Source organism: Candidozyma duobushaemuli, assembly GCF_002926085.2.
Source record: "Candidozyma duobushaemuli strain B09383 chromosome Unknown C_B09383, whole genome shotgun sequence".
NCBI classification, from domain to species: domain Eukaryota; kingdom Fungi; phylum Ascomycota; class Pichiomycetes; order Serinales; family Metschnikowiaceae; genus Candidozyma; species Candidozyma duobushaemuli.
Genome location: NW_020289897.1, coordinates 833,232 through 855,598, shown reverse-complemented (window position 1 = coordinate 855,598; position 22,367 = coordinate 833,232). Strand labels below are relative to the sequence as shown.

Below are 22,367 nucleotides of genomic sequence, written 5' to 3'. Positions count from 1 at the left end.
GAATCTTCCATGACTCAGCTTTTTTTGCCTCTCCCAATCTAGCAAGAGCTAGTCTACACCCAGTACCTCGGCGTCCTGGCGAGCTCATCTCTAGTGTGACCAGAGCTCATACTTATGCCACCAATCATTACCAGTGCACTGATAACTCTCTCTAGCCGCATGTGCTTTGAAAGCTGTCAAATCTAAGCCATTTTGTAATAACATCTTTCTGACAAACGCGATCCCCGCTATGAAGGCCTCGCCTCATGCTGATTGTAGACTGAGTGCAATCCCTTTTGGCGAGAAAAGCATGTTTGTGTTCTCAATTTGGAAACAATGGCTCCCTGCTCCATCGCCAGAAGGAATGCGATTTCGCAATTTCTCATCTCCCTGCAACTCTTCTTCCTAATGCATGGCAAAGAGATCAGAATCATCGCCCTCTTGGTGTTGGACACCATTTTCCTTTTATTGGAGGCCGGTGTGGGCTACACCGTTAAATCTTTGGCCCTTGTGGCTGATGCGTTCCACATGCTTAACGATATCATCTCGCTTGCCGTGGCACTTTGGGCTGTCAAGGTGAAAAAGCTGAAGCCAGCCGACGGTTCTTACACTTATGGCTGGCAGCGTGCTGAGATCTTGGGTGCTTTGGTCAACGCTGTCTTTCTTTTGGCCTTGTGTTTCACTATTATCATTGAGGCTATCAACCGTTTCTTCGACCCTCCAGAGATCTCCTCACCAAAGCTTGTTTTGGCTGTTGGCTGTGCCGGTTTGATCAGTAACTTTGTTGGTTTGGTCTTGTTCCACGAGCACGGTCACTCCCACGGCGGTGGCGGTCACTCTCATGGTGGTGGTGGCCACTCCCACTCTCACGTTGATGACGAGGAAACCGTTGGTGCCGCTGGTGAAGATACCCCAACTTCGAACCTTTCTGACTTCTTCCCAGACAATGTGGTTGAGCGTTTCAATGAGCTGACTCCATTGGTGAAGAAGGACACCAAGCCTGCGAAGAAGAAGTCTATGAACATGGAAGGTGTGTTTTTGCATGTTTTGGGTGACGCATTGGGCAATGTCGGCGTGATCATCACTGCCTTGTTCATCTGGAAGACCGAATACTCGTGGCGTTTTTACTCGGACCCTGTGGTGTCTCTTGTCATTACCGCTATTATCTTCTCGTCTGCCTTGCCTCTTTGCAGAAAGTCGTGCAAGATTTTGTTGCAAGCTACTCCACCCAGCTTGGACCCCAACGTGATTGCTGAGGAGATTACTCTCTTGCCTACCATCAAGTCAATCCACGACTTCCACATCTGGAACTTGAACGAGGACTTTATGGTTGCCTCGTTGCACCTTGAGCTCAACGAGCTGCCAGAGACCGGTGTCCAGGACCAGAGGGGCGAAATCAACAAGAACGCCTTTGTTGAGACTGTCGCCCAGGTGAGACGCCTTTTGCACAAGTACGGCGTTGACTCCGTCACCATCCAGCCAGAGTTCCCCAAGCAGATCCAGAGACAGCTGAGCACACTCTACGGTACTACAAAGACCAGCGCCTCGTGCACGTAAAAGTCCAAAACATGCCTGATATTTAGATATGGTACAAACTATAAACGAAAAATTATTAAACCCGACCCAGAAGTAAGGCGGCCTATCTAGAGGCGACGCCGGCTCAAAGCTGACCGGCGAACAATCAGTCGATGTGCCGTGCCAACTCAATGCAAGAAGTGAATGTGTGCTTTTCAAAGAGTGCTTAACGAACAAAGTCCTTCATGTAGACCGTCCTGTAAGGCACCTTCTTGACATTGTACTTGTTCTTCTTCCTCTTCTGGTCGTCAAAAGACTCGTACCGCAGCTTGCTCTTGCTCTTGAAGAAAGAGAAGCCAGATGTCGTCAGGTCAGTGGAGTAGACAGACTCGTTGTCGTTGACAACAGGTCTAGAGTACACCAGGGCAGCGTAGCCCACAGGAGGCTGCTTGCTCTGTCTTCTGACATCCGAGGCAGACACACGGCTAGTGGTGTTGATGGTGGAAACCTCGTAAGCAGAGGAGCTCACCGAACTGCGTCTAGCGTCAAACTTAGGCTGGCTTGGCGTAGGCGCCTTGGTTGGCTTTCTGTTAGGAGCTACGTGCTTCACAGGAACAGGAGCCTCCTTGGTGATGCCCTTGGTGGATGGAGGAAGAGGTGCATGGATAGGTGCCAGGATCTTGGCTGGAGTAGGCTTTGGCTTCTGCTCCTTGGTGCCGAAGAACGATCCAAGCTTAGCACGGAATCCCCTCTTCTCCTTCTTCTCTGTCTTCTCCGTCTTGTTGGCAGCTGGAGCAGTCTTTGGAGCAACAGGTGCTTCCTTCTTGAATGGCTGAGCTGGTGGCTGCAAAGGCAAGGACGAGACACTGCGGGAAGATGTAAGTCTGGCCAAAGATGGTGGAGCAAGAGGCTCGCGGGTCTCGGGGTAGGCAGACTCAGTCAAAGACACATTCAGCAAAGAAACGTTCTCTGGGTGGTTGTAGCCCAAGTCCTCCATCTCCTTCTTGAGCACAAAGGAAGAGCGCATAAAGCCCAAAGAGGCCCTCTTGCCGGGAGTGTACATCGATCTGGCGGACAAGGAAGGAGTGGAGCCAAAGCTACGGTGCATCATGGGGAAGGCCGTGGAAGATGGAGCAGGCAACAGTTGCATGAAGCTAATGTCGCTCAGCTGAGACATCTTGGTGTTGTGGCTGCGGAAGCCGTAGCCCTTGGCCATATCTGGGGAGTAGCCCGAGCCAGACGAGATGGACGACTTGTAGTCCAGGTTGTGCAACGAGAGCGACGAGGTTCTCGAAGAGCCGTCCTTGTTGGAGCTGTCGTAGTCCGAGGTCTCCTCGTCAATCTCAGTCTCGGCAATTGGCGCAAGACCCTTGATGCCGAAGCTGTTGGAGTCAAACACCTGGTTCAGGCGCTTGTGAGAGTACTCCTCGTGAGGAGCCAAGTCGAACTCGTCCTCCACATCGGAAATGGGGCTCTCACACGAGCTTCCAGACCACAGACGCTGGGCCTCCTGCTCCATAGAAGCACCGAGGTCGGACAGGGTTCTGCGGTGGTGAGAAGAACGGCGTGGGTCGAAAGGCGCCGTCTTGTTCTTCACCTCAAAGTCGTCAGTGTCGAGACCAAGGCCAAGCTCTTGAAGCTGAGCGGCAGAATCTCTTCTGGACGACCTTGGAGTCAAAACCGGCTCCTCCTCTCTTCTCTTGGCTCTGGGGTCAAATGGAGCCTCTGGGGCCTTGACCTTAGGCTTCTGAGCCTGCCTAGTAGCCAGAGGGGCCTTAGAAGCAGGCTGCTTGACAAAAGTCGCTGGAACCTTCACCTGGACGGGGTCCTGAGGGCTCTCAGTGACAGAGCGGCGGAATCCACGGTACTTCTCATTCTGGAGGTTGATCTGGATGGTAGAGCCAGCCTTCTCCTCGAGACGAGGAAGTGGGCTGCTCTTGAAAGTTGGTGTTTCGGGCTCAGCAGCCTCCTGAGGCTGAGGAGACTCCACAGGCTGAGGAGACTCCACGGGCTTTGGGGTCTCTGGAGCAGCTCTGGAAGGAGCTCTGGCGGGCACCTTCAATGGAGCAGTCTCCTCAATCAGCTCAGTCTCAGAGGCAGAAGAGCGCTCAGCACCCTGGGAGATCAACAGCTCGACATCCAGCTCCTCGTTCTGCAAAATACAGTTGGCAATGTAAATGTACGTTTGCACCCACAAGGTCTCCAAGCCAGCGTGGAATTGTGGGCCAAGCGTCTGGCGCAAGTACTGGATCAAAACGGCACCCATGGGTTCCAAGTAACGGACGCCGCAGCGAACAATGTGGGGGTTTTCCCTGATGAACTCGTTCATACACTCGTCCAAAACGGTGATGTTGTGGAGGTACATCATGGTGAAGCCCATAATCTCAGCAAAGAGTGTTTCCTGCTGAGCTCTCACCTTCTTGTTCTCAAACAAGTCTCTGGCGTCCTCGCTCTGCTCAATAAGGGAAGAGAACATCTCGTGGATCACCTGCTCGGTTTTGTAGTCCTTGGCCGCCATGGCATCGCCCCACAGGGCTCTGACCTTGTTGCGGTCGGCGGTAGAAAGCTGTAGAGTAGCCATCGTGGTTGGGAGGTCGTTTCTGCTTTTGGCTGCGAAAACGGAGGGTATAAGACCAAAGGTTCGAAAAGAAAATAGGTGTTTTGGAAATCCCCTGGAGCAGAAATTGCCATTCTTTTATAACACAGGCGACGATAACGCCGCTTCTCCACAATGGATCGTTGGCGACTTACCAGATGGGGGCATAACGGGTGTGTGCTTTTTGCCCATCATGGAATCGCTCTCTGTGACAGGAGTGCGGTGGACTATTACTATTCCGCATCGGGAAGTTTGTGCTAAAGGCCTATGCACACCGCACCCTTCCACGCAGCACTCATTTCCTCTTGCGGTAACATAACTGCGGCTGGACCCTTCACCTTATGCTATACTGGGTAATCTCTGGGAGGTTATTTCCCAGCAAAAGGGCCAAATTTGCGTCCACTCACCGTGCCTTGCACTCCAGCCGAATAATGGCAAAGCTGTCTTTCAAAGACAGTCACGCTCTTTGTATTGATAAGACTACAATATGGGGATGTCGTAGCCAAGGCTGTCATGTCACTCCGCACGTCCCCTGCTATTACAAGACCTAGGTTGACAACACCCAAGTAGGAAATGTAGTGAGACCCCCTGATGCCGAGTCAGACTGGTGCGTGATTACGGGCACGGTGGGTCAAATTAATTACTCGAGTCAGCTAAAACCGGTATGGAGGCTATTATTCGGCGAGTGCACTAAACGACAACTAAACGCTACTATATTGCAGTTACCCAAATTGTCAGGAGCTCATAGGGGCTTATCACCTACCGCAGACCGTAACTAGATCTACGTTTGGAACTGGCGTGACTTTTCCATATTACTACATCCATAGAACCCAATATATATTACAAACCGTGGCCGGGTTGCCCGCGAGACCGGTGCTGCCCCAGGGCTATTGCTCCCCAGGCATGCTAGTGCTTCAAGTGCTCCGTCACGAGAGGAGTTTCTTCCTGCTTAATCTCCGGACCAGCCTTCTCGTTGTTGTACTGCTGCTGCTGCTGCTGTTCCTCTTCCTCTTCACCGTCAACCCAGCTCTCTGCCTTCTCTAGCTGGTTGTTGAACACCGTGGTGAGGCGTCCAATCATGTTGAGAGACTCCTTGGCAAAGGTCACAATCTTGTCGTTCGTCTGCAGCGAACTTGACGAGCTGTGTTGCACTTGGTTGGGCAAGTTGAGGATGATCTCACGGATGGTGGACTTGAGACGGAGGTCTTCGCTATCCTGGCCTTCGCCAACACCCTTGTCGGCAACTAGAGACGATGGACGGAAGTTCGATATGACATGAATAATTTTCTTCACAGTAGTGACAATCTCGGTCTGTGTTTCTTGGGGGTCAGCAAAATCCAGGCGAGCCAGCGACACTGCAGTCAACTCAGTATCCAGGCGAGACTCGGACAGCGGCTCCGAGCGTGTAAAAGTGTGGGTATCGTCGCCCTTCTCCTCCAGCTGAGGAGTGGAAAGCTGCTCTTGGTGGCGGTTGTCGGTAATTACCCTTTGCAAGCAGTTGACACGGTCATTAATCTGTCTGTTGGCAAGCTTCAAGATGTGCAAGCAGAACTTTAGCCTCTTCTTGGTTTCGGTCTTCTCTGTAGGCGTCACACGGCGCTTCTTATCCCGCCTTGCTTCATGGAGACGGGCCTGGTGCATGCTGTTGAGGTTCACTTCAATCTTGCTGAAGACGGGCATAGCAGCCTTTTCGACAATGCCAGCGGCATAGTTCAACGAGGCGTAGTTCTTCTTCAGGTCTTCGTAGTACTTGATGGCGTTGGTCACGATCGGATGCTTCGAGACGGCGCTCACCCCCAGAACGATAGGATGCTGTTGACGCTCCAAGTCCGCAAGGGACGTTGAAGACATAGGCAGGGCCACAGAAGACTCGCCTTCAGGGCCAGGCAGGTGTGCCAAGTTGGCCAAAACCTCAGCGGCTGAGACAGCGCTCTCGTCATTCTCGGAGTGGCCCATGTTGGGAGTTGTGGGAGAGTCCGCAACTGCCGCAACCTTGTTGGAAGGCCCCTGGTCGTAAGGAGGCGGGTCGGCGGGAAGCGAGTCCGACAACTTTCTCTTTCTGCCTTCAGTCATTATGTCACACTGGTGAGGAGTTTTAATGTGGGAGTAGCGAGTTGATATAGGTGAAATGCTGCGAGTGAGGCACATGTGAAAAAGCCGCGCAGAGGTGGGTGTGAGACTGGGGCATGTGAAAGCGAGGTGAGTCCTACGCCTGGCTGCTTAAACAGGGTGCTCTCTTTTCACACCAGCTGCCTGGCGTTTTTTGGCAAAGCGCCACTTTCATGTGAGACTTCTTCACACCCGTTATCTTTAATTTCTTCACAACCTCTTCCACTTCGTCCGACTCTGGCGTTTCGCAAGATCCCAATGCATGGAGGGGGGGTTTCCCCACCACCCTGCAACTCAAAAATCCAACACCTCACCAGGTCATTTAGCCTGTCAAAATAACCCCTGTTCGGACTTAATCTCATGATGTCCGCAATCCCCCGACACGACCCAAATTTTGCTTATCATGCTAACCGCTCAACAGCGAGATCGTGCCCCGCGGTGTTTGCAGCCATTCCCTGCCGCAGCTAGACATCTATTGTTACTGAGATCCTACTCCCAATTCAGCAGCATGCCCCACCAATATTATTCGGTGCGTGCTTTTACGAGAGCGTCGGGCCCGTAGAGCCTTTCTTCTTCTTCAAGCCGGCCCATCAGGATCCAGCCTCGGTTGGCGATGAACACCCTTCTGTATTTCTTTTTCGTGGCTGGATCGAGTCTGCACACTTCGGCGTACGTGAGTTTTGGGGCCTCTGATGAAATGGTGGACAAGTTTGGTCCTTCCGGCTTTTTCTTTCTCTCAATGTAATCCCGGAGAGCCTTTCTGCCTTCTTCGGAGGAAATGTCAAACGACGGTTTGGGAGATCCCAGGGTCAGCGCTGAGGCTGGTTTGGCCTCGGTATGTGCTGCAGCAGGGATAGTAAGCCTGGAGCCCGAAGGTGAGGCTGACTTCGGCACTTGAGGCCCGTTGGATGTGGTGATTGGGCCGAATCTGACAAATTTGGTGCTTTTCTTGCTGTCTGCCGGTGAGTCCGTTGAGGCGTTTTTTGCACCCATTTGCACAGAACCGTGGAATTCGTGAGCCGTGTGCAAAAGGTCGTCCGATGAAAGCCCCAGGCTGGATTCTACAAACCCGCTTGACCCAAAGGATTCCAATTCTTTAACTCTCCTTACCCGCTCTAACCCAACACTCAGCCCTCCCAGTAACTCGGCACTCTCAGCCAAGGCTACCGTTCGCGGCGGAACAATGGCAGCTTGGTTCCTAGAGTGATACTTATATCCCTGTGTCTGGAGCGAAATCGCCTTCAAAGTGGCCACTGCTGTTTGAAGCTGCTGTTGTTGTTCTGGAGAAAACACATCATGGACGTTTAACGCTGAATCCAGAGCACCGGTGTTGAGGGCACCGATGTCGAGAGCAAGGAGCTGGTCCAACACCTGGTAGCCTTTTTCAAGCCGATTGATCTCTTCATCCTTGTGGCGAACTTCAATGAGTCTCTTGCGAGAACGTTCCCATCCAGAGGCAAGAAGACATCCCACGACGAACGCAATGATTGTCCCACTTGTTGGAAATTGAGGCAGAGCTGATTCTGACCAGGGGAGAGTTGGATGATCTGGAGGCGAAAGGGTAGTCAAATTCACAGGTTCCTCGGCTTTGAACGTGTTCAAAACCCAACCCTGGGAGCCTATACCCTGAGCTGGCAGAAGGAGAGTAATGACCCTGTTTGTTGCAGATAGTGGATTCGATAAGGCGGTTGAATTGATGCCAACCCACGATAGAGGATTGAAGAGCATACCGGAGAAATAATATAAAGAAGATGTTGACTATCTGGGAAAAAGGTGTGATTGTGAGGTGCCGCCTTTTGCAGCCAGGTGCCGAAAGGGAATGGCTGATTCGCACCTCGTCAGGTAGGAGACCCTTTGCAGACTATAGTTCTGCTAAACTGTAAATTCAACGGAAGTGCAGTAATTTAAACTTACAGAATACTTCTCCCGTTGCATCGCCGAATTTCACACCAACATTTCAATTTCCGTGGCGTCGACTCAGCCAAGACGTTACCACACCAGTGCCCCACATGTCGAGCCTCGCTCATGCTTGATCTGATAACATCCATCGTCTCCACCTCCTTTTCAGCACAAGTCTGATATTATGTCCCAGGACAAAAACAACCCCCTACAGTCCCCAACGGCTACACTGCCCGCTTCGACGACAACTACAAGCACTGGTTTTTCGTGGACTTGAGCACGAAAAAGTCTCTGTGGGAGGCTCCCGAAGGCACCACTTGGTCCAAGGGAGACGACGTTGCTCCTCCTCCTTACAACCCTACCGGATCCGGTGGAGGAAGCAGTGATGCCAATCGCTCCCAGGCACCTCCTCCAAACCAACAAATGGCTCCACAGGGTGGAGCCGGTGGTTTCCAGCAACAGGGATATGGCGCTGGTCCCGGAGCTGGTCCTGGCCCAGGTTACGGCGGCTATCCACCCCAGGGCTACGGCTATCCTCCTCAGCCCGGTTACGGGGGCTACCCTCCACAAATGGGTTACGGTGGCTACCCACCTCAGCAGGGATACTACCAACAGATGCCTCCTCAACAACAGCAGCAGCAAAGACGTCAAGGTTTTGGTGCCGGAGGTATGGCTCTCGGTGCCGGTGCTGGTATGTTGGGTGGTATGATGATGGGAAACGCCATGGCCAGCAGTCAGGCCAACGCTTACGCCGACGGATACAACGACGGTAACATGAACGATGACTATGGCGGCGGTGGCGACTTTGACGGAGGCGACTTTTAGAGGCCGCTGAAAAGAATGCGAGGTAACATAAGATTTGTTCCTTCTGGATTTGAGCTTACGTGCTGGGCCATTGTTCCTGCCTCCACTGTTACATAGAACTACAAGAAAAGTCAAATAGACATTAGTTTCAATTTTTAGTTTGTAGCTGGGAAATAATTAGCTTTTGGAGGCTAATTGATGACTTGGTTGCAGAACAGACATTTGGAGTACTCTTTTCTTCAAGTGTCTTACATTCAAGCCACTCCCGGTATCCACATTGCCATTCGGCCGGCCGAGTTTCATGACAAAGTGACTTCTTAACTTTAGTGGTTGAGAGGAATAACCTTCATTCCAACTCCGAAGCTGTCGGCTTGACATACAATTCACTTCTGGCTTTTGCAACCGTTAACTACACGCGAACCTAGACCACATTAGCAAGGATTTCAAAGATTTAAGACTTCGAAAGCAGGAATTAACTATAAAGGTTAGTCCTATCCGTTATAGAAAACTATTTTCTGAAAAGAAAAAGTCTTATGTCTAGCATTGGTCCCATGGCTTCCGTAGGCCATCCTTCACACCCGTGCACCGCGACTCAACCAACCAAAAGACATTTTTTTCTATTACGCTTGAGCATCTTGAGCACTACAAACATGAAATTCACCAGAGTGTTAAGACAAGCCGAGGAGGTCCTCGTCAAGGCCGCCTCTGGCTACCCTACGGGTTTGGCTGGTTTGTACCAGCACCCCAACCCAAGACCAGCATTGATTTCCCTCTACAACTACACCTTGAGTTACCTTGGGAATAACTTCCCAGACCACTCCGTGTACAGACAGTCTGTGGAGGCTATGACTAAGAACAGATTGAAGATTGTCGAGGAGAACGAGATCAACGAAGTCATTGAGAACAAGATCGGTGGTGGTTTGATTGAAGAGATCGTGGTGCAGGCTAACGAAGAACTCCACTTGGCTAGAGAGTTGTCCAAGTTGAAGGTCTGGGAAGAGTTGGAGGAGAAGCCATTGGAGGACCAGTGGACATACTTTGGTAGAAAGATCAACCAATAGGTAGAGAGTATATACGACAGGGCTAATGTAAAATAAGTATCATTTATCCAACACGTACGCTATAAAGCAGAATTAGTGCCGGCTCCCAAAGTCATGATGGGGCAGGGCTAGTAGAATGAGCGGCCGCTCAACAGCAGTTGTTCTTCACGCTGTTGGTGGTCAGTGAGACGTTAATACCTGAGCTGCCCTGTTGAGGCTCCTCGTCGACGGTCTTCTCCTGGATAATGCCAGCCAACTCGTAGAAGATTGCCTCCACGTTCTCGTTGGTCTTGGCACTGGCCTCCAAGAAGGGAATCTTCAATTTGGAAGCCAACTCCTCACCCTGCTCTCTGGACACCTGTCTGTTTTCCTGGTCGTCACTCTTGTTACCAACCAAGAAGATCTGGGCGTTTTCATTGGCATGAGGAGTGACGGTGTTGAACCAGTTCTCGACGTTCTCGAAAGTCCTGGCGTCGGTGACATCGTAAATCAACACAATACCACGGGCGCCTCTATAGTAAGAGGTGGTGATGGTACGGAAACGCTCCTGGCCGGCGGTGTCCCAAACTTGCAACTTGATCTTCTTGCCTTTGCTCTCAATGGTTCTGATCTTGAAGTCAATGCCGATCGTAGTAATGAAGGAAGGGTTGAACTTGTCTTCAACGAAACGTAACAACAAACACGACTTTCCAACTCCGGAGTCGCCGATAAGCAACAACTTCATAATCATGTCATACGACCTAGATGGCGCTTTATCACTCATGATGGCTGGCTGTTTCTGTGGGTTCGATAGGGTTGAGCAACCTACGGCGGCGTGGTTGATGGGGATTGAGATTGAAAATTTGGGTTACCTCAGAAATCTGCGAAAGAAGGCTGCTGTAAAGTTACCTCCGATTTGAATGACTAGCACTGAAATGGCCCTTAGTGGTTGTCCCGGTTTGACTTCAATATGCGACAGGTGCACGGAGCCCGGTCGTGCCAGCGTAGTATATGTACTGCAGGAAGGAGCACAAGTGGACACCGGGTAGACAACATTAGACGGTGAATGGATCGGATAATTCAAATTTCTATGCAATTGCCGATCTTCTGATCTTGTAGATACTGACGACTTTTTGTGTGGGTTGGGTAAAACCAAAGGGATGATTCTTGCTGAACGTTGCTCGTATAGCATGGCTGCGACACAGCCAAATGACCACACCCAGCGACACATATAGCATACTACTAATTGGGCCAATCTGCAATTGCACTAGAGATGTATTTCGGATTATGCGGAACACGTCTTTTTTTGCAGAGGCGGTGCAAAAATCAATTCCTCTTGATGCCGATTTTTGACCTACTATATTCTCTACACGTACTCTCTATGACAGTATATCTTTATAACGGTCTAATTACAAGAAGACCTCGGCATTAATCTCGACCGACGAGGCGGCATATGGGATCTCAAAGTGGCCCAAAACTTCAGGATGCAACACACCAATGGCACCGATGTGTTGAGGCTCAGCTCCCTCGCTTACTCTGAAGAAGATCTTGGCACCTCTTCCTGGGAAGAAGGTAGGGTTGGAGTCGTCCTGCTCAATCCAGTAGCCTCTGGTCTTGTTCTCCTGTGGCTTTTCTATCCATGGGGTTCTCACTGTTTGCATGATCTTACCCAACAAACCCTGGACAAACTCGAAACCAGAGGTCTTGCCAGCGTAGATGGCGCTCCAGTTTCTTTGGTTGAGGGCTCTTCTCTCCAAGTTGTTGTCCTTCAAAACAATGTCACCACACTCGAAAACCTTGATAGGCAATGAGTGTTTTCTGTTCTCCTTGATAGTTTTAAGAATACCTGGAAGCAAGGTAGTTCTGACAACCTGGTATTCGAAAGTCTTGGGGTTCTCCAACTTGACCGCCGTCTGGCCGTCGTCTTGAAGTCTCAAGAATTTGAAGTTTTCATCATGCGAGCACAAAGTCAAGGGCAACACTTCCAAGTAGCCCGACTGGGAGGAGGCAAGTCTGAGAATGTCGGCAACCTTGTTGATTGGCAATGGAGCAGCGACCAAGGAATCACTCTGAGGCTTGGTCTTCTTCAAACTGTTGTAGCCGTAGCCAATTGCAGCATCTTCCATGATGTCACATTGATGCAAAATGTCACTTCTGGTGATTGGGATCTTGACGTCAAGAGTCGTGTCGTCAGCAGGCTTGGCCTGCAAGGACATCTTCTTCAACAACTTGGAGATCTCCTCGCCGGAGTAGTCCAAGCCCAAGCACGAGTTGATGTAGGGTACCTCGGCCTTGAAAGGTCTAGGAGTGATATTAGGGCTGACTCTGTCCTGCTTGTTGTGCGAGGAGTTGATTTGAACTGGCTCGATGACGAATGGCTTCTTGCAGTGACCAGAGAACATGGCGACCATCTGCTCAATGACAATGTCAGTCTTGGTCTTGTCAGTACCGGTGACCTCAATAAAGACGTTTTTCGTATTGAGGGAGATCTTGGAGTGGTTGGAGTTGATGATAGGTGGCAAGGAGCAGACATTTCTCTTGGAGTCATAAATGACTGGGTATACTGGCGAGTCTCTGATGATGTGCAAATACTTACCCAAGTTCTTGTCCTTGTCGTAGAATTCCATCAACTCTTCACCGTTCATAACCTTCTCCTGGTTCAAAGGAGCGAACTGAATGTCTTTAGGAGGCAAAGCCTGGTAGACGAATGGTGGGGTCAAAGTGTCCAAGTCGTGAGTTCCGATAGCGACCAAGGTTCTGTTACGGCACAAGTTTGTGTGCAATTTGTCCTGCAAAGCAATGAAAGAGGCGTACTTTCTCTCGTCGAACTCAACATCTCTCAAGACGGCAGCAGCGGCGTAAGGTCTGATCTGCTGGGTGGACTCCTCAATTGTCATGCTGATCTCAGGCTTGGAAGGCTCCAAAACGTAGTTGGGAGCTTCTTTTCTACCCAAAAACTCATTGAGAGCCTGAGCAATACCTTCAATACACAACATATCATATCTGTTGGCAGGAACCTCGATCTTCAACTGAGGTCTCTCACCTTCGGCACAATCATCTGTGGTGTCCTCGTCCAACTCGAGGCCGAAGTCGAAACACAACTCATCGAATTCCTCAGTAGTGTATTCTTTGCCTAGAAGCTCGTAAAGATCGGCTTTGTCACAAGGTATAGTAGGCATTCTGGTGAAATTCGGTGAAGCTCGGTGCACCTCTAAATTTTTTTGAACTCAGAGTGAGTAGTACAGGTCTGAAAATTACGCGCTAAATGAGTCAGGCTCCCACATTGGTCTATCAAATGCAATTCTGTAGCTATGTCTATGTTTCCTTATTCTCTTTGCTAAGTGGATTTGGGATCTTGGTTCTGAGATTTTGGAACATGTTTGTTGGTTCTTTCTCCAACTCCACATCCTCATTCATCTTCACCTCTCTCTGCGAAAGATCAACATCCTGACGGACTTTCTTGAGCTGCTCAGAGTCTTGTTCACCTAGCTTTTCGATATCGTTTATCTCTTCTGCCAAAGCATTGATGTCAAAGATGGGCTCAGCAGATTCCTGCTCCGTTTCTCCACGTCTAAGCGTACCGGTGGTTTGTCCGGCATTCTCATCGTACTCCTCAAATTCGTCAGCCTTCTTCTCTTCTTCCTGCTTGGCGGCTTCGTCATAAACTCCCCACCAGTTCTTCTGCTTCGGCTTGAACCAGCTCTTCCACGACTTCTGCTCCTTCTGAGCTTCCTCCATCTTCTCTTTCTCCATCTTCGCTCTGGCTTCGTCAAACTCAGTAATAAGCTGTCTTTGTCTTTCACCCTGCTCTGGATCAGGCTCTTCGATTTCAGCAAACTCGTCACTCAAAACTTCCCAATTCATCAAACGCAAGATTTTGGGAACTGCTTTTCTGTATGACATATGGCCCTCCACAAGTTCAGTACAATCAAAGTTCTCCACATCAGGAATGTTTTCAATTGGTGAAAGGCCTGCAACAGTCAGTAAACCTCCACCAGTTGCACGGAAGAGATAACCAAGGATCCAGTCGTTCTTGGAGTAACCGTTGACAAACTTACCACTGACAACAGAGCGAGCCAATGTGATTTGCTCATACTTCACCGCAACAGGGTTACCTAAAAGGATGACATTCTCGACAAGGCCATAACCTCCACGCTGTGCAAGCTCTATAAGACACAGGTAGATCAATCTGGAACCAAGCGAGAAACCAACCAAGGTTATGGGTCTCACACCCATGTTGCCCGACATCAACGTATCGGCCAAGATCTTTCCAGCTTTCCAAGCCCTATCAAGAGAAACATTCCATGGATTATCAAGCAAATAAGAAAGCTTTGAAAGGGCCATTGGAAGCTGAATGGCGGACATCAACGCCGAAAGGATTGTTGCACCAAGAATCTGTTGAATAGATGTACTCAAAGCTTCTGTAGCCAAAATACCAATTGTCTGACCCATGGATCTCAACATCTCTGGTTCCCAAAGCAAGGAGAACATATCACCCATGACAGGATCAACTGTGGAAAAGGGGAGACGAACATCATCTAGATCACCGTTCATCCAGCCACTGACTGTCACGATAAGATTGGTTCTCTTGTTGTTGTGTAGAGGTTTTAACTCAAATGTCTGGACATCGCCTGTTCTTCTTGCACCTGCTTTGGATCCCATCTTGGCGCCGGCAGCAACACCACCGGTGGTGATAATGGCACTACCACCAACACCAGCGAGAAATCCACTTGTACCTCCAATACCAACAGTGGTCAAACCAGCTGCTAAACCAGCTCCAATCAAAGGAGCCAATAGACCAGCAGATAAACCGATCGCAAGGGAGCCGCCAATAGTAGCCATACCAATGTAGGCCAATCTCTTTCTCTTGTTCTTCTGGATGTGCTTCTCGATAAACAGCCTGTCGCTCAATTTGTCATCTCTGTTTTCGATACTCTTCTGGCCTGTGTCCATCTCCAAACTCTCGATAAGTCTTCTCTCAAATTGGTATACTTCGATGTTTAGAATCCCCAAGTAATTGGCAAACGCAATGAACAACGTTCTGGATCTGCTGTCAAAATACCCGTCACTCAAGAGCAACAAGAATAAATCACAGACAAGCACCCAACGTAAGTCGAAATCTTTCGATAATTGGTTGACAATGGGTTTTTGGGTCTCAAGCATCAACAAGCTTTGCGAGAGGTCTTCAACTTGCACACCATGAGTGCTCAAATTGTCTATCATGCTCTTTTCTTGCTTCGTGATATCCAAATGATCCTCTAACTTGGACATAATGTATTTGGTCCAGTTTGCGAAGTTCTTTTGAGCGAGCCCCATAGGCTTCGACATCCTAAAAGTTGTTCTCTGATTGAGCTTCGCCAAAGCAGCCGCTTGGTCAACGGTGATAAGCTTCACCATACCAATGTATGCAAATTTCTGGGATTCAGTCAAAAGACCTCTTGTACCAGCAAGGGTCTCTTTAGAATCGATTCCATCATCCCCGTTATCGAATGTCTCATCGTCCGAATCCTCATCATTCTTGGGCTCATGCAGCCCCAGGAGCTCGAACAAGAAGTTTGTCTTGGCATCAAGCCTAGCGTATTTGTTAAGTTGTTCCTCGGTATCGATCTTGGTGTAACCTCTAGCATCTCTATGTTCAAGCAGCTCGAATTCGTTATCCTTTGTGAATTCAAGATTTCCCCGTTCATCGTAATAATCCTGTTTTGCTACTTTCTTCATTGATTTCCACCCGTCTGAATTGGAACTGAAGAAGTCTTCTTCTGGCTTTGGTTTCTCATCCTCGTCCTCCTTCTCGCTTAGTTCGGTGGTAGCATTCGACTTGGTATGGGCATGGCCTCTTGTAACGTCGTCACTGCTGACGATTTGCGGTTCAGGCAGTCCGCTACTGAGGTTGAATTCAACAAATGATTGAGGAGTCTTTGGGGGCCCGTAGGTAGCCAGCTCAGGAGGGTCATTCTTATCCTTACTGTCTAGGGCTGGAAGTGCCGGAAGCTCTCCAACGCCGATTCTGGAATTAAATTCACGAGAGTTGTTTTTCGAAAAGGTCCGGGGTAGCGAATAACGCTCTGATTCTTTCTCCTCACTCATAATACTGAAGAAGTAGCAAGGGTGGTTTAGGAGGGATAATGTATGTACTAATGTATGTGGTGTGCAGGGATTACAACAACCGAGCCGACAAGAAAATCAACCAGCCAAGTAAACAAACGCCATCGAGCGTTCCTTCATGGGTGATTTGAGCTTTGAAAAACCAATGAAAGCGTATTCTACTTGAAATGCCCAAGAGAAGTGGCGAAAACTCGATATCAGGCTCATCAGGGACAACCGATCTCCAACAGAAAGAAATCGGCAGAGGAAATCTCGCCCAACGCATAAGTTGTAAGTCCAGCTTTGCTCAAGACTCGAGACAAATTCTAAAATATAAAAAAGTGTTACGTATGTGTGCAACATGGTTTTACTCAGACGATCAGCAGCCAAATGGCCTCCGCAGAGTCCAGGAATATGTTGCCTGAAGCCATAGTGGCCGAGCTGCAACTACAAACATCATGCTAGGCACAACGCTTGCAGTGAGCTCAAGACCGGCCCCTCACTCTGCAACCTGTCGACGGAGCTACTCTGTTCAAAGGCTCAAAGAGCACTGGGCAACTATACCGACATTTCCCACTCACATCTAGCGCCTAGCCACAATCGCTCAACCCCTTTCGGAGGACCAATTGCAACTAAACACGTCAAAACAACATGAATGGCCAGGACGAGTCCTGGTGAAGAAATGTCGGAAGGGAGATGCCCATCAAACTTGCTTCTCGAGCGCCGATCTGCTAGAGGCGTCGCCACAGCAGTGAAAGAGCAACCTCTTGCGAGATTTAGCCCCAACACGGCGCTGGGCTTTTCCCCTAACACAGGTTGGTGTTGAGATAGAGAAAAAAAAAATCTAAGTGAGCGAGATGAGCGCTTTTTATAGTCGCGAGGCAGGACGGCCCATCCTCATCGCATTATTCAGTACTGAGCCCTAATTGCAACCATGAATAGAAGACGGGCCAATTACGCTGCCAAAGCGGAAGCCAAAGGTTCAAAATCGCCTGATTCAGAAAAACCATCTTCGAGTGCTAACCTTCCGTTCGCTTCTGATTTTGCATTACACCCTGCTAAAGTTCTAGATCTCTTTTTAGAGAACTTCAAATATGTCCTAGCTGCAGATGATCTTCAAGAAAATATTCAACGAGTCAAAAGTGACCTTTACAACCGTGACTACCTTGCTGCATTTGACTGTGATGATAAGAGGTTTGCCTATGTAGCCAGATGGTCGCCAGCTAGGGCTTTGGCATACGCATCCCTCTTCTCATCTCTCGAGCCCCTTCGAAATCTCCTTGCTGACCCAAACAAGGAAACTAAAGCATTATGTATTGGAGGAGGCGCCGCATCGGAATTGGTTGCTTTGGGGTCAGTGTTTGCCTGTTTAAAGCGGCCCAATGCCGATACGCCTTCCAACTTGCATCTAGACGTCATTGATATTGCCGACTGGTCAAGAGTGGTCAAGAACTTGACTACACACATGCAATCCCAATGGTTTTACAACCACGAGAAGCTTAGCAGCAACTTTGTCCACGGTGACGTTCTTACACAAGAGGCGGCATCTCTTCGCCTTCCTGAGTTGGACTTTGTCACACTTCTTTTCACCACCAACGAGCTCTTTTGTGAAAAGAAGACCGAAACCATCAAATTCTTGCATTCATTGAGCTCTAATTGTCATAAAGGTGCCTTGCTCCTCATTGCCGAGAGTGCGGGATCTTACTCACACATCACTGTGGGATCCAAAAAGTTTCCTGTTCAATTTCTTGTGGACACCATCTTAGCCGGCAGGCCTGGGCAGGATGATGGTGCCTGGGAAATTGTTGAGCAAAATGAAAGCTGCTGGTACAGAATCAACACGAGTGAGGTGGAGTATCCCATCAAGTTAGAGAATATGCGGTTCTTCTTCCGCTTATATAGAAAGAAGTAAACGCTCCGTTTAGAGTGACAATTTGCCCAATTTTTTCTCGACCGCCTCCGTATCAGCATCTTTGTCCGATTTGGTGACATCGGGCTTTGTAGCTTCTTCCTTCGCAATCTCCTCGGCGACTTCATGAGCCTTTTCTTCAGCTGTCTCGGGTGTCTTCTCAGAAACTTCAGACTTAGCTTTCTCGTGAAGTTCATCTAGTTCGTCCCTCCAACCTAAGAGGTCGGCAAGGAGTTCGGCTGCCGAGTCACAATCGTCCTGTAAGACTATGTCGTTCTTGCGCTTAGCGTACTTGAAGTCACCAACGACTTCTTTGTTAATTAAGGCACGCAATGTCTTTTTGCCACATTCGCTGGGCAAATTGGCGAATGGCATCACAGTCAATGAGGTACCGGCCACTATAGCCACCTCCACTTCATCAGCGTCGTCACGCCATGAATAGAAGAATCTTTCAGGAAGGCCTTCACCAAAGAACGTTATGTCTGGCTTGATGTATCCCTTGCACTTTTGGCAAAGTGGGATACCCTCATTCTTGGATTTATCAAAAATGAGCTTCTTCAATGTCTCACTTGACATCTCCTCTTTACAGTCGATGCAGTGGTTGCTTGCAAATGATCCGTGTGCCTCAACCATGAACTTATCCTCGATTCCAGCAATTCTCTCCAACGTATCAATGTTTTGAGTGTAAACTCTCTTCAAAAGCTGCTTATCTTGAAAGAGCCTCACAAGATAGTGAAACTTAGAGGGCACGAACTTACCTGGGTAAAGCTCATCGCACAAAGTATAGAATGCCTTTGGGCTTTCTCTAAAATAATCAATATCAAAAACTGCCTCGGGGTAAGGAAGATCTAGCTTCTGGAGATTCGAGTATAAGCCGGTCTTGGGGCTTCTAAAGTCGGGAATACCACATGAAGTCGAGATTCCAGCGCCCAAAAAGAATGTTACTTTCTTTTTCTTTTGCTGAATAGCCTCAATAAGCGGCGCTAGCTTCTTCTCGGGTGTAGGGGACGAGAAAAACATGGATAGTGGTATTTCCTCTTTCTCCGATAAGCCCAAGCTCTTATGTGTCTGCACAGGAATCAGCAAAGTCCGAAAGCATGGATAAGGACAACTAGAGTGGAAGGTTGACTAGCATCTTTTGATGCGTTGGAACTTGAATTGAATAATGACTTGATATTTATTTTCTTCCTGAAAAACCATATGGCAAGATCTAGAGATAGATCACCTGTAGCAGTGTTTTCATGCATACAATGTGTGGCCTTCGAAAGTCTTGCTGTGCTCCAAATTTCGTACTAGACTTGTCTTTCAGCAATGAAGGTATGTACAATTACTTTGAAACATGAATCTTAACTAACGTTTAGCAAAGAATCACATCATTGGATCTCCAGATCCTAACGGGTGAATTGCGAGAAACACTCTTGAACTACAGGTTGCAAAATATCTACAATGTAGCCAACTCGTCTAGACAGTACATCTTGAAGTTTGGTTTGCCTGATTCAAAGAGAAGTCTCGTTCTTGATTGTGGAAATAAGCTCCATTTGTCCGATTTTGAGAGACCAATTGCTCCAGCACCATCCAATTTCGTCACTAAGTTGAGAAAGCATTTGAAGAGTAGGAGGCTTTCGAACTTGAAGCAACTCAGGAATGACAGGGTGCTTGTCTTTGAGTTCTCTGATGGTCAATTCTATCTTGTGCTTGAGTTCTTCAGTGCTGGTAATATGTTGTTATTGGACCACGACATGAAGATCTTATCCCTTCAGAGACTTGTGACTAACACTGAGGCTGGCAACGATAAGTACGCTGTTAATGAAAGCTACAACATGTTCGACAGAAGCCTTTTTGACGACAAGCCTGCTGCATATGAGAAGACGACGTTTACTAGAGACAATGTCAAGGATTGGGCTGCTACCCATAAGGAGAAGCTTTTGAAAAATACCTCCGAGAAGAAGAAGAAGGTGTTTTCAATTCACAAGCTCGCATTTGTCAATGCCAGTCACCTTTCTAGTGATCTTATTTTAAAGGGTCTTGCCGAGGTCGAGGTTCCTGCTACTAAGAGCTGTCTTGATGTCGTTCAGGATGAAGAACAATTGAATTTGGTGGTAAAAGCCCTCAATCTTACTGAAGATCGATACGTTGATCTTCTCGGTAATATTGAAAATGAGAAAATTCGTGGTGTCATTGTGGAGAAGAAAAACCATTTGCATGACCCAAGCAACCCCGATTCTTTGGAATTTGTTTTCGAGGAGTTCCACCCATTTTTGCCCTTCAAAGCCAACGAAAGTCAGTTCAAGTTCCTGGAGGTTGAGGGATATAACAAGACTCTTGACAAGTTTTTCACTACCCTTGAGTCCACGAAGTATGCATTGAGAATCGAGCAGCAGAAGCAACATGCGCAGAAGAGACTCGATACTGCAAAGAATGAGAGGAATAGACAGATTGAGCTGTTACAATTACAGTCTGAGAGCAACGAGAAGAAGGGAAATACCATCATCTATCATGCCGACTTGGTGAAAGAATGTAAGCTGTCAATCCAGGAATTGCTCAACAAGCAGACTGATTGGGAGATTATTGAAAAACTTACCAAGATGGAGCAATCAAGAGGAAACAAGGCTGCTAATACTATCAAACTTCCTCTCAATCTCAAGGACGGTAAGATTAAGTTGGCGTTGCCTGATCCTGATAATATTCCTGAAAATGAATCAGAAGATTCCAACGAGGCCTCGGACTCCGATTCTGATGACAGTTCAGAAAGTGAAGCGGAGTCAAGCGATCTGGATTCTGATTCTGAGTCCGAATCTGAGTCCGATTCCGATTCAGATTCCGACTCTGAATTTGAGGAGTCACAGCCCTCGAGGAAGAAGAAAGTGCCAAAGGCAAAGTCCAAGCCAACAATTCCCACGATCAATGTTGACATTGATCTCAGTTTGTCAGCTTTCGCTAATGCCCGTATCTATTTCGACTCTAAGAAGACGGCCGACTCGAAGCAAACGAAGGTCGAACAAAACACCCAGATTGCGTTGAAGAACGCAGAGAAGAAAATCCAGAAGGATTTGGCCAAGAACCTCAAGAAAGAGACGGATGAACTTAAGGCCATTCGCCCAAAGTTTTGGTTCGAAAAGTTCTTTTGGTTTGTTACCAGTGAGGGTTACTTGTGTTTGGCTGGTAGAGATGATTTGCAGACCGACATGATCTACTATAGGCATTTTAGCGACAATGACATATATGTGTCCTCTGATGTCGAAGGGTCCCTCAAGGTCTTCATCAAGAACCCTTACAAGGGCAAGCCAATCTCGCCATCTGCATTGTTCCAAGCCGGTATCTTTGCATTGTCCACCTCTGCTGCTTGGAATGGTAAATCCAGCTCGTCCGCATGGTGGGTTTCTGGTGAGGGAATTTCTAAAAGAGATGTTGATGGTACATTGTTAGGCCCCGGTCGCCTTAACATAAAGGGCAAGAAAGACTACATGCCACCAGCCCAATTGGTTATGGGTTTCGGTCTTTATTGGCTTGTTGATGAGGAGACCAGTAAAAGATACACGACTGCCAGGGTGCTGAAGCAAGAAGAGCATGGCTTGCAGGCTGAAGTCAGCAACAAAAAGAAGGATCTCGAAAACTTGAATCTTGATGCAATTTTTGCCGAAAAGGAGAAGGAAGCTAAGACTGTTGAGGAGCCACGGGAAGAAGAGAATACTGAGGACAGAGGTGCCCCCTCTCCAAGCGAGCATTCTGTCACTCAATCCAGTGTTGACGACAACGACGTGGAATCTGCTAGACTTAATCTTCAAAAAACGAATGTGCGTGGTAAGAAGGGAAAGATGAAGAAGATTAATGCCAAGTATGCGGATCAAGACGAGGAGGAAAAGTTAATGAGAATGGAAGCACTTGGAACTCTCAAGCAGATCCAGCAACGGGAGAAGCAGCAAGAAGAGGAGGCAAAACGCAGAGAAGAAAATGAGAGGAACAAATATGCTGATAAGAGTGCTGAGCGCTCCAGGGCCAAAGAAGCCAGACAGCTTAAGAAGTATCTTTCGGACGACGAAGAGGGCGTCGATGGTAACTACCTCGAGCAGCTTGACTCTCTCTTGCCTAGACCAGCCAATAGTGATGAGATTGGAGCATATGTGCCTGTTTTTGCACCATGGTCTGCCCTTGCAAAGTTCAAATACAAGGTTAAGATCCAGCCTGGCTTCGGTAAGAAGGGTAAGTCTGTGACAGATGCCATTCTGTATTTCTCAAGCAGGAAGGTGGACTCTACAAAAGAAGACCCAGAGGTCGATTGGCCCGTGGAACACGAGTTGATCAGGGGTGCCAAGTCTAATGACATTCTGGGTGTGTTCACAGTGGGAAAGGTGAAACTCATGTTGCCTGGTAGCTCTGGTAATGAGAAGGGTGGAAAAGGAGGCAAAGCCAGCGGCAAGGGTGCATCGAAGAAAGGAGGAAAGAAGAAATAAAT

At 48.4% G+C, this 22,367-nt stretch overlaps 12 protein-coding genes across 12 annotated transcripts; 5 read left to right on the top strand and 7 right to left on the bottom strand. All coding sequences in view use genetic code 12, as the record gives it.

Moving 5' to 3' along the window:
* Nucleotides 1-387: 387 nt before the first annotated feature.
* Nucleotides 388-1,536, top strand: CXQ87_003271 (Zn(2+) transporter; the record flags this gene model as incomplete). Its single annotated transcript, XM_025481753.1, has 1 exon — nucleotides 388-1,536. The coding sequence occupies one exon, from the start codon at nucleotides 388-390 to the stop codon at nucleotides 1,534-1,536; it is 1,149 nt and encodes a 382-aa protein (XP_025336371.1).
* Nucleotides 1,537-1,720: 184 nt separating this feature from the next.
* On the bottom strand, nucleotides 1,721-4,075 carry CXQ87_003270 (uncharacterized protein; the record flags this gene model as incomplete). Its single annotated transcript, XM_025481752.1, has 1 exon — nucleotides 1,721-4,075. The coding sequence occupies one exon, from the start codon at nucleotides 4,073-4,075 to the stop codon at nucleotides 1,721-1,723; it is 2,355 nt and encodes a 784-aa protein (XP_025336370.1).
* A 921-nt stretch (nucleotides 4,076-4,996) lies between these two features.
* OPI1 (transcriptional regulator) lies at nucleotides 4,997-6,163 on the bottom strand (the record flags this gene model as incomplete). The annotated part of the gene is made up of 1 exon (XM_025481751.1): nucleotides 4,997-6,163. One exon carries the CDS (start codon nucleotides 6,161-6,163, stop codon nucleotides 4,997-4,999), a length of 1,167 nt encoding a protein of 388 aa, XP_025336369.1.
* Nucleotides 6,164-6,721: 558 nt separating this feature from the next.
* CXQ87_003268 (uncharacterized protein) lies at nucleotides 6,722-7,927 on the bottom strand (the record flags this gene model as incomplete). Its single annotated transcript, XM_025481750.1, has 1 exon — nucleotides 6,722-7,927. One exon carries the CDS (start codon nucleotides 7,925-7,927, stop codon nucleotides 6,722-6,724), a length of 1,206 nt encoding a protein of 401 aa, XP_025336368.1.
* A 23-nt stretch (nucleotides 7,928-7,950) lies between these two features.
* Nucleotides 7,951-8,923, top strand: IFU5 (WW domain-containing protein IFU5; the record flags this gene model as incomplete). The annotated part of the gene is made up of 2 exons (XM_025481749.1): nucleotides 7,951-7,972; nucleotides 8,313-8,923. The coding sequence occupies 2 exons, from the start codon at nucleotides 7,951-7,953 to the stop codon at nucleotides 8,921-8,923; spliced, it is 633 nt and encodes a 210-aa protein (XP_025336367.1).
* A 629-nt stretch (nucleotides 8,924-9,552) lies between these two features.
* Nucleotides 9,553-9,963, top strand: MCI4 (Mci4p; the record flags this gene model as incomplete). The annotated part of the gene is made up of 1 exon (XM_025481748.1): nucleotides 9,553-9,963. One exon carries the CDS (start codon nucleotides 9,553-9,555, stop codon nucleotides 9,961-9,963), a length of 411 nt encoding a protein of 136 aa, XP_025336366.1.
* Nucleotides 9,964-10,090: 127 nt separating this feature from the next.
* On the bottom strand, nucleotides 10,091-10,705 carry SEC4 (Rab family GTPase; the record flags this gene model as incomplete). Its single annotated transcript, XM_025481747.1, has 1 exon — nucleotides 10,091-10,705. The coding sequence occupies one exon, from the start codon at nucleotides 10,703-10,705 to the stop codon at nucleotides 10,091-10,093; it is 615 nt and encodes a 204-aa protein (XP_025336365.1).
* A 625-nt stretch (nucleotides 10,706-11,330) lies between these two features.
* FRS1 (phenylalanine--tRNA ligase subunit beta) lies at nucleotides 11,331-13,100 on the bottom strand (the record flags this gene model as incomplete). The annotated part of the gene is made up of 1 exon (XM_025481746.1): nucleotides 11,331-13,100. One exon carries the CDS (start codon nucleotides 13,098-13,100, stop codon nucleotides 11,331-11,333), a length of 1,770 nt encoding a protein of 589 aa, XP_025336364.1.
* A 136-nt stretch (nucleotides 13,101-13,236) lies between these two features.
* Nucleotides 13,237-16,008, bottom strand: CXQ87_003263 (uncharacterized protein; the record flags this gene model as incomplete). Its single annotated transcript, XM_025481745.1, has 1 exon — nucleotides 13,237-16,008. One exon carries the CDS (start codon nucleotides 16,006-16,008, stop codon nucleotides 13,237-13,239), a length of 2,772 nt encoding a protein of 923 aa, XP_025336363.1.
* A 931-nt stretch (nucleotides 16,009-16,939) lies between these two features.
* Nucleotides 16,940-17,793, top strand: CXQ87_003262 (25S rRNA (uracil2843-N3)-methyltransferase; the record flags this gene model as incomplete). Its single annotated transcript, XM_025481744.1, has 2 exons — nucleotides 16,940-17,755; nucleotides 17,779-17,793. 2 exons carry the CDS (start codon nucleotides 16,940-16,942, stop codon nucleotides 17,791-17,793), a joined length of 831 nt encoding a protein of 276 aa, XP_025336362.1.
* A 133-nt stretch (nucleotides 17,794-17,926) lies between these two features.
* On the bottom strand, nucleotides 17,927-18,934 carry HST2 (histone deacetylase; the record flags this gene model as incomplete). The annotated part of the gene is made up of 1 exon (XM_025481743.1): nucleotides 17,927-18,934. The coding sequence occupies one exon, from the start codon at nucleotides 18,932-18,934 to the stop codon at nucleotides 17,927-17,929; it is 1,008 nt and encodes a 335-aa protein (XP_025336361.1).
* A 230-nt stretch (nucleotides 18,935-19,164) lies between these two features.
* Nucleotides 19,165-22,365, top strand: CXQ87_003260 (uncharacterized protein; the record flags this gene model as incomplete). Its single annotated transcript, XM_025481742.1, has 2 exons — nucleotides 19,165-19,235; nucleotides 19,281-22,365. 2 exons carry the CDS (start codon nucleotides 19,165-19,167, stop codon nucleotides 22,363-22,365), a joined length of 3,156 nt encoding a protein of 1,051 aa, XP_025336360.1.
* Between the last annotated feature and the right edge of the window lie 2 nt (nucleotides 22,366-22,367).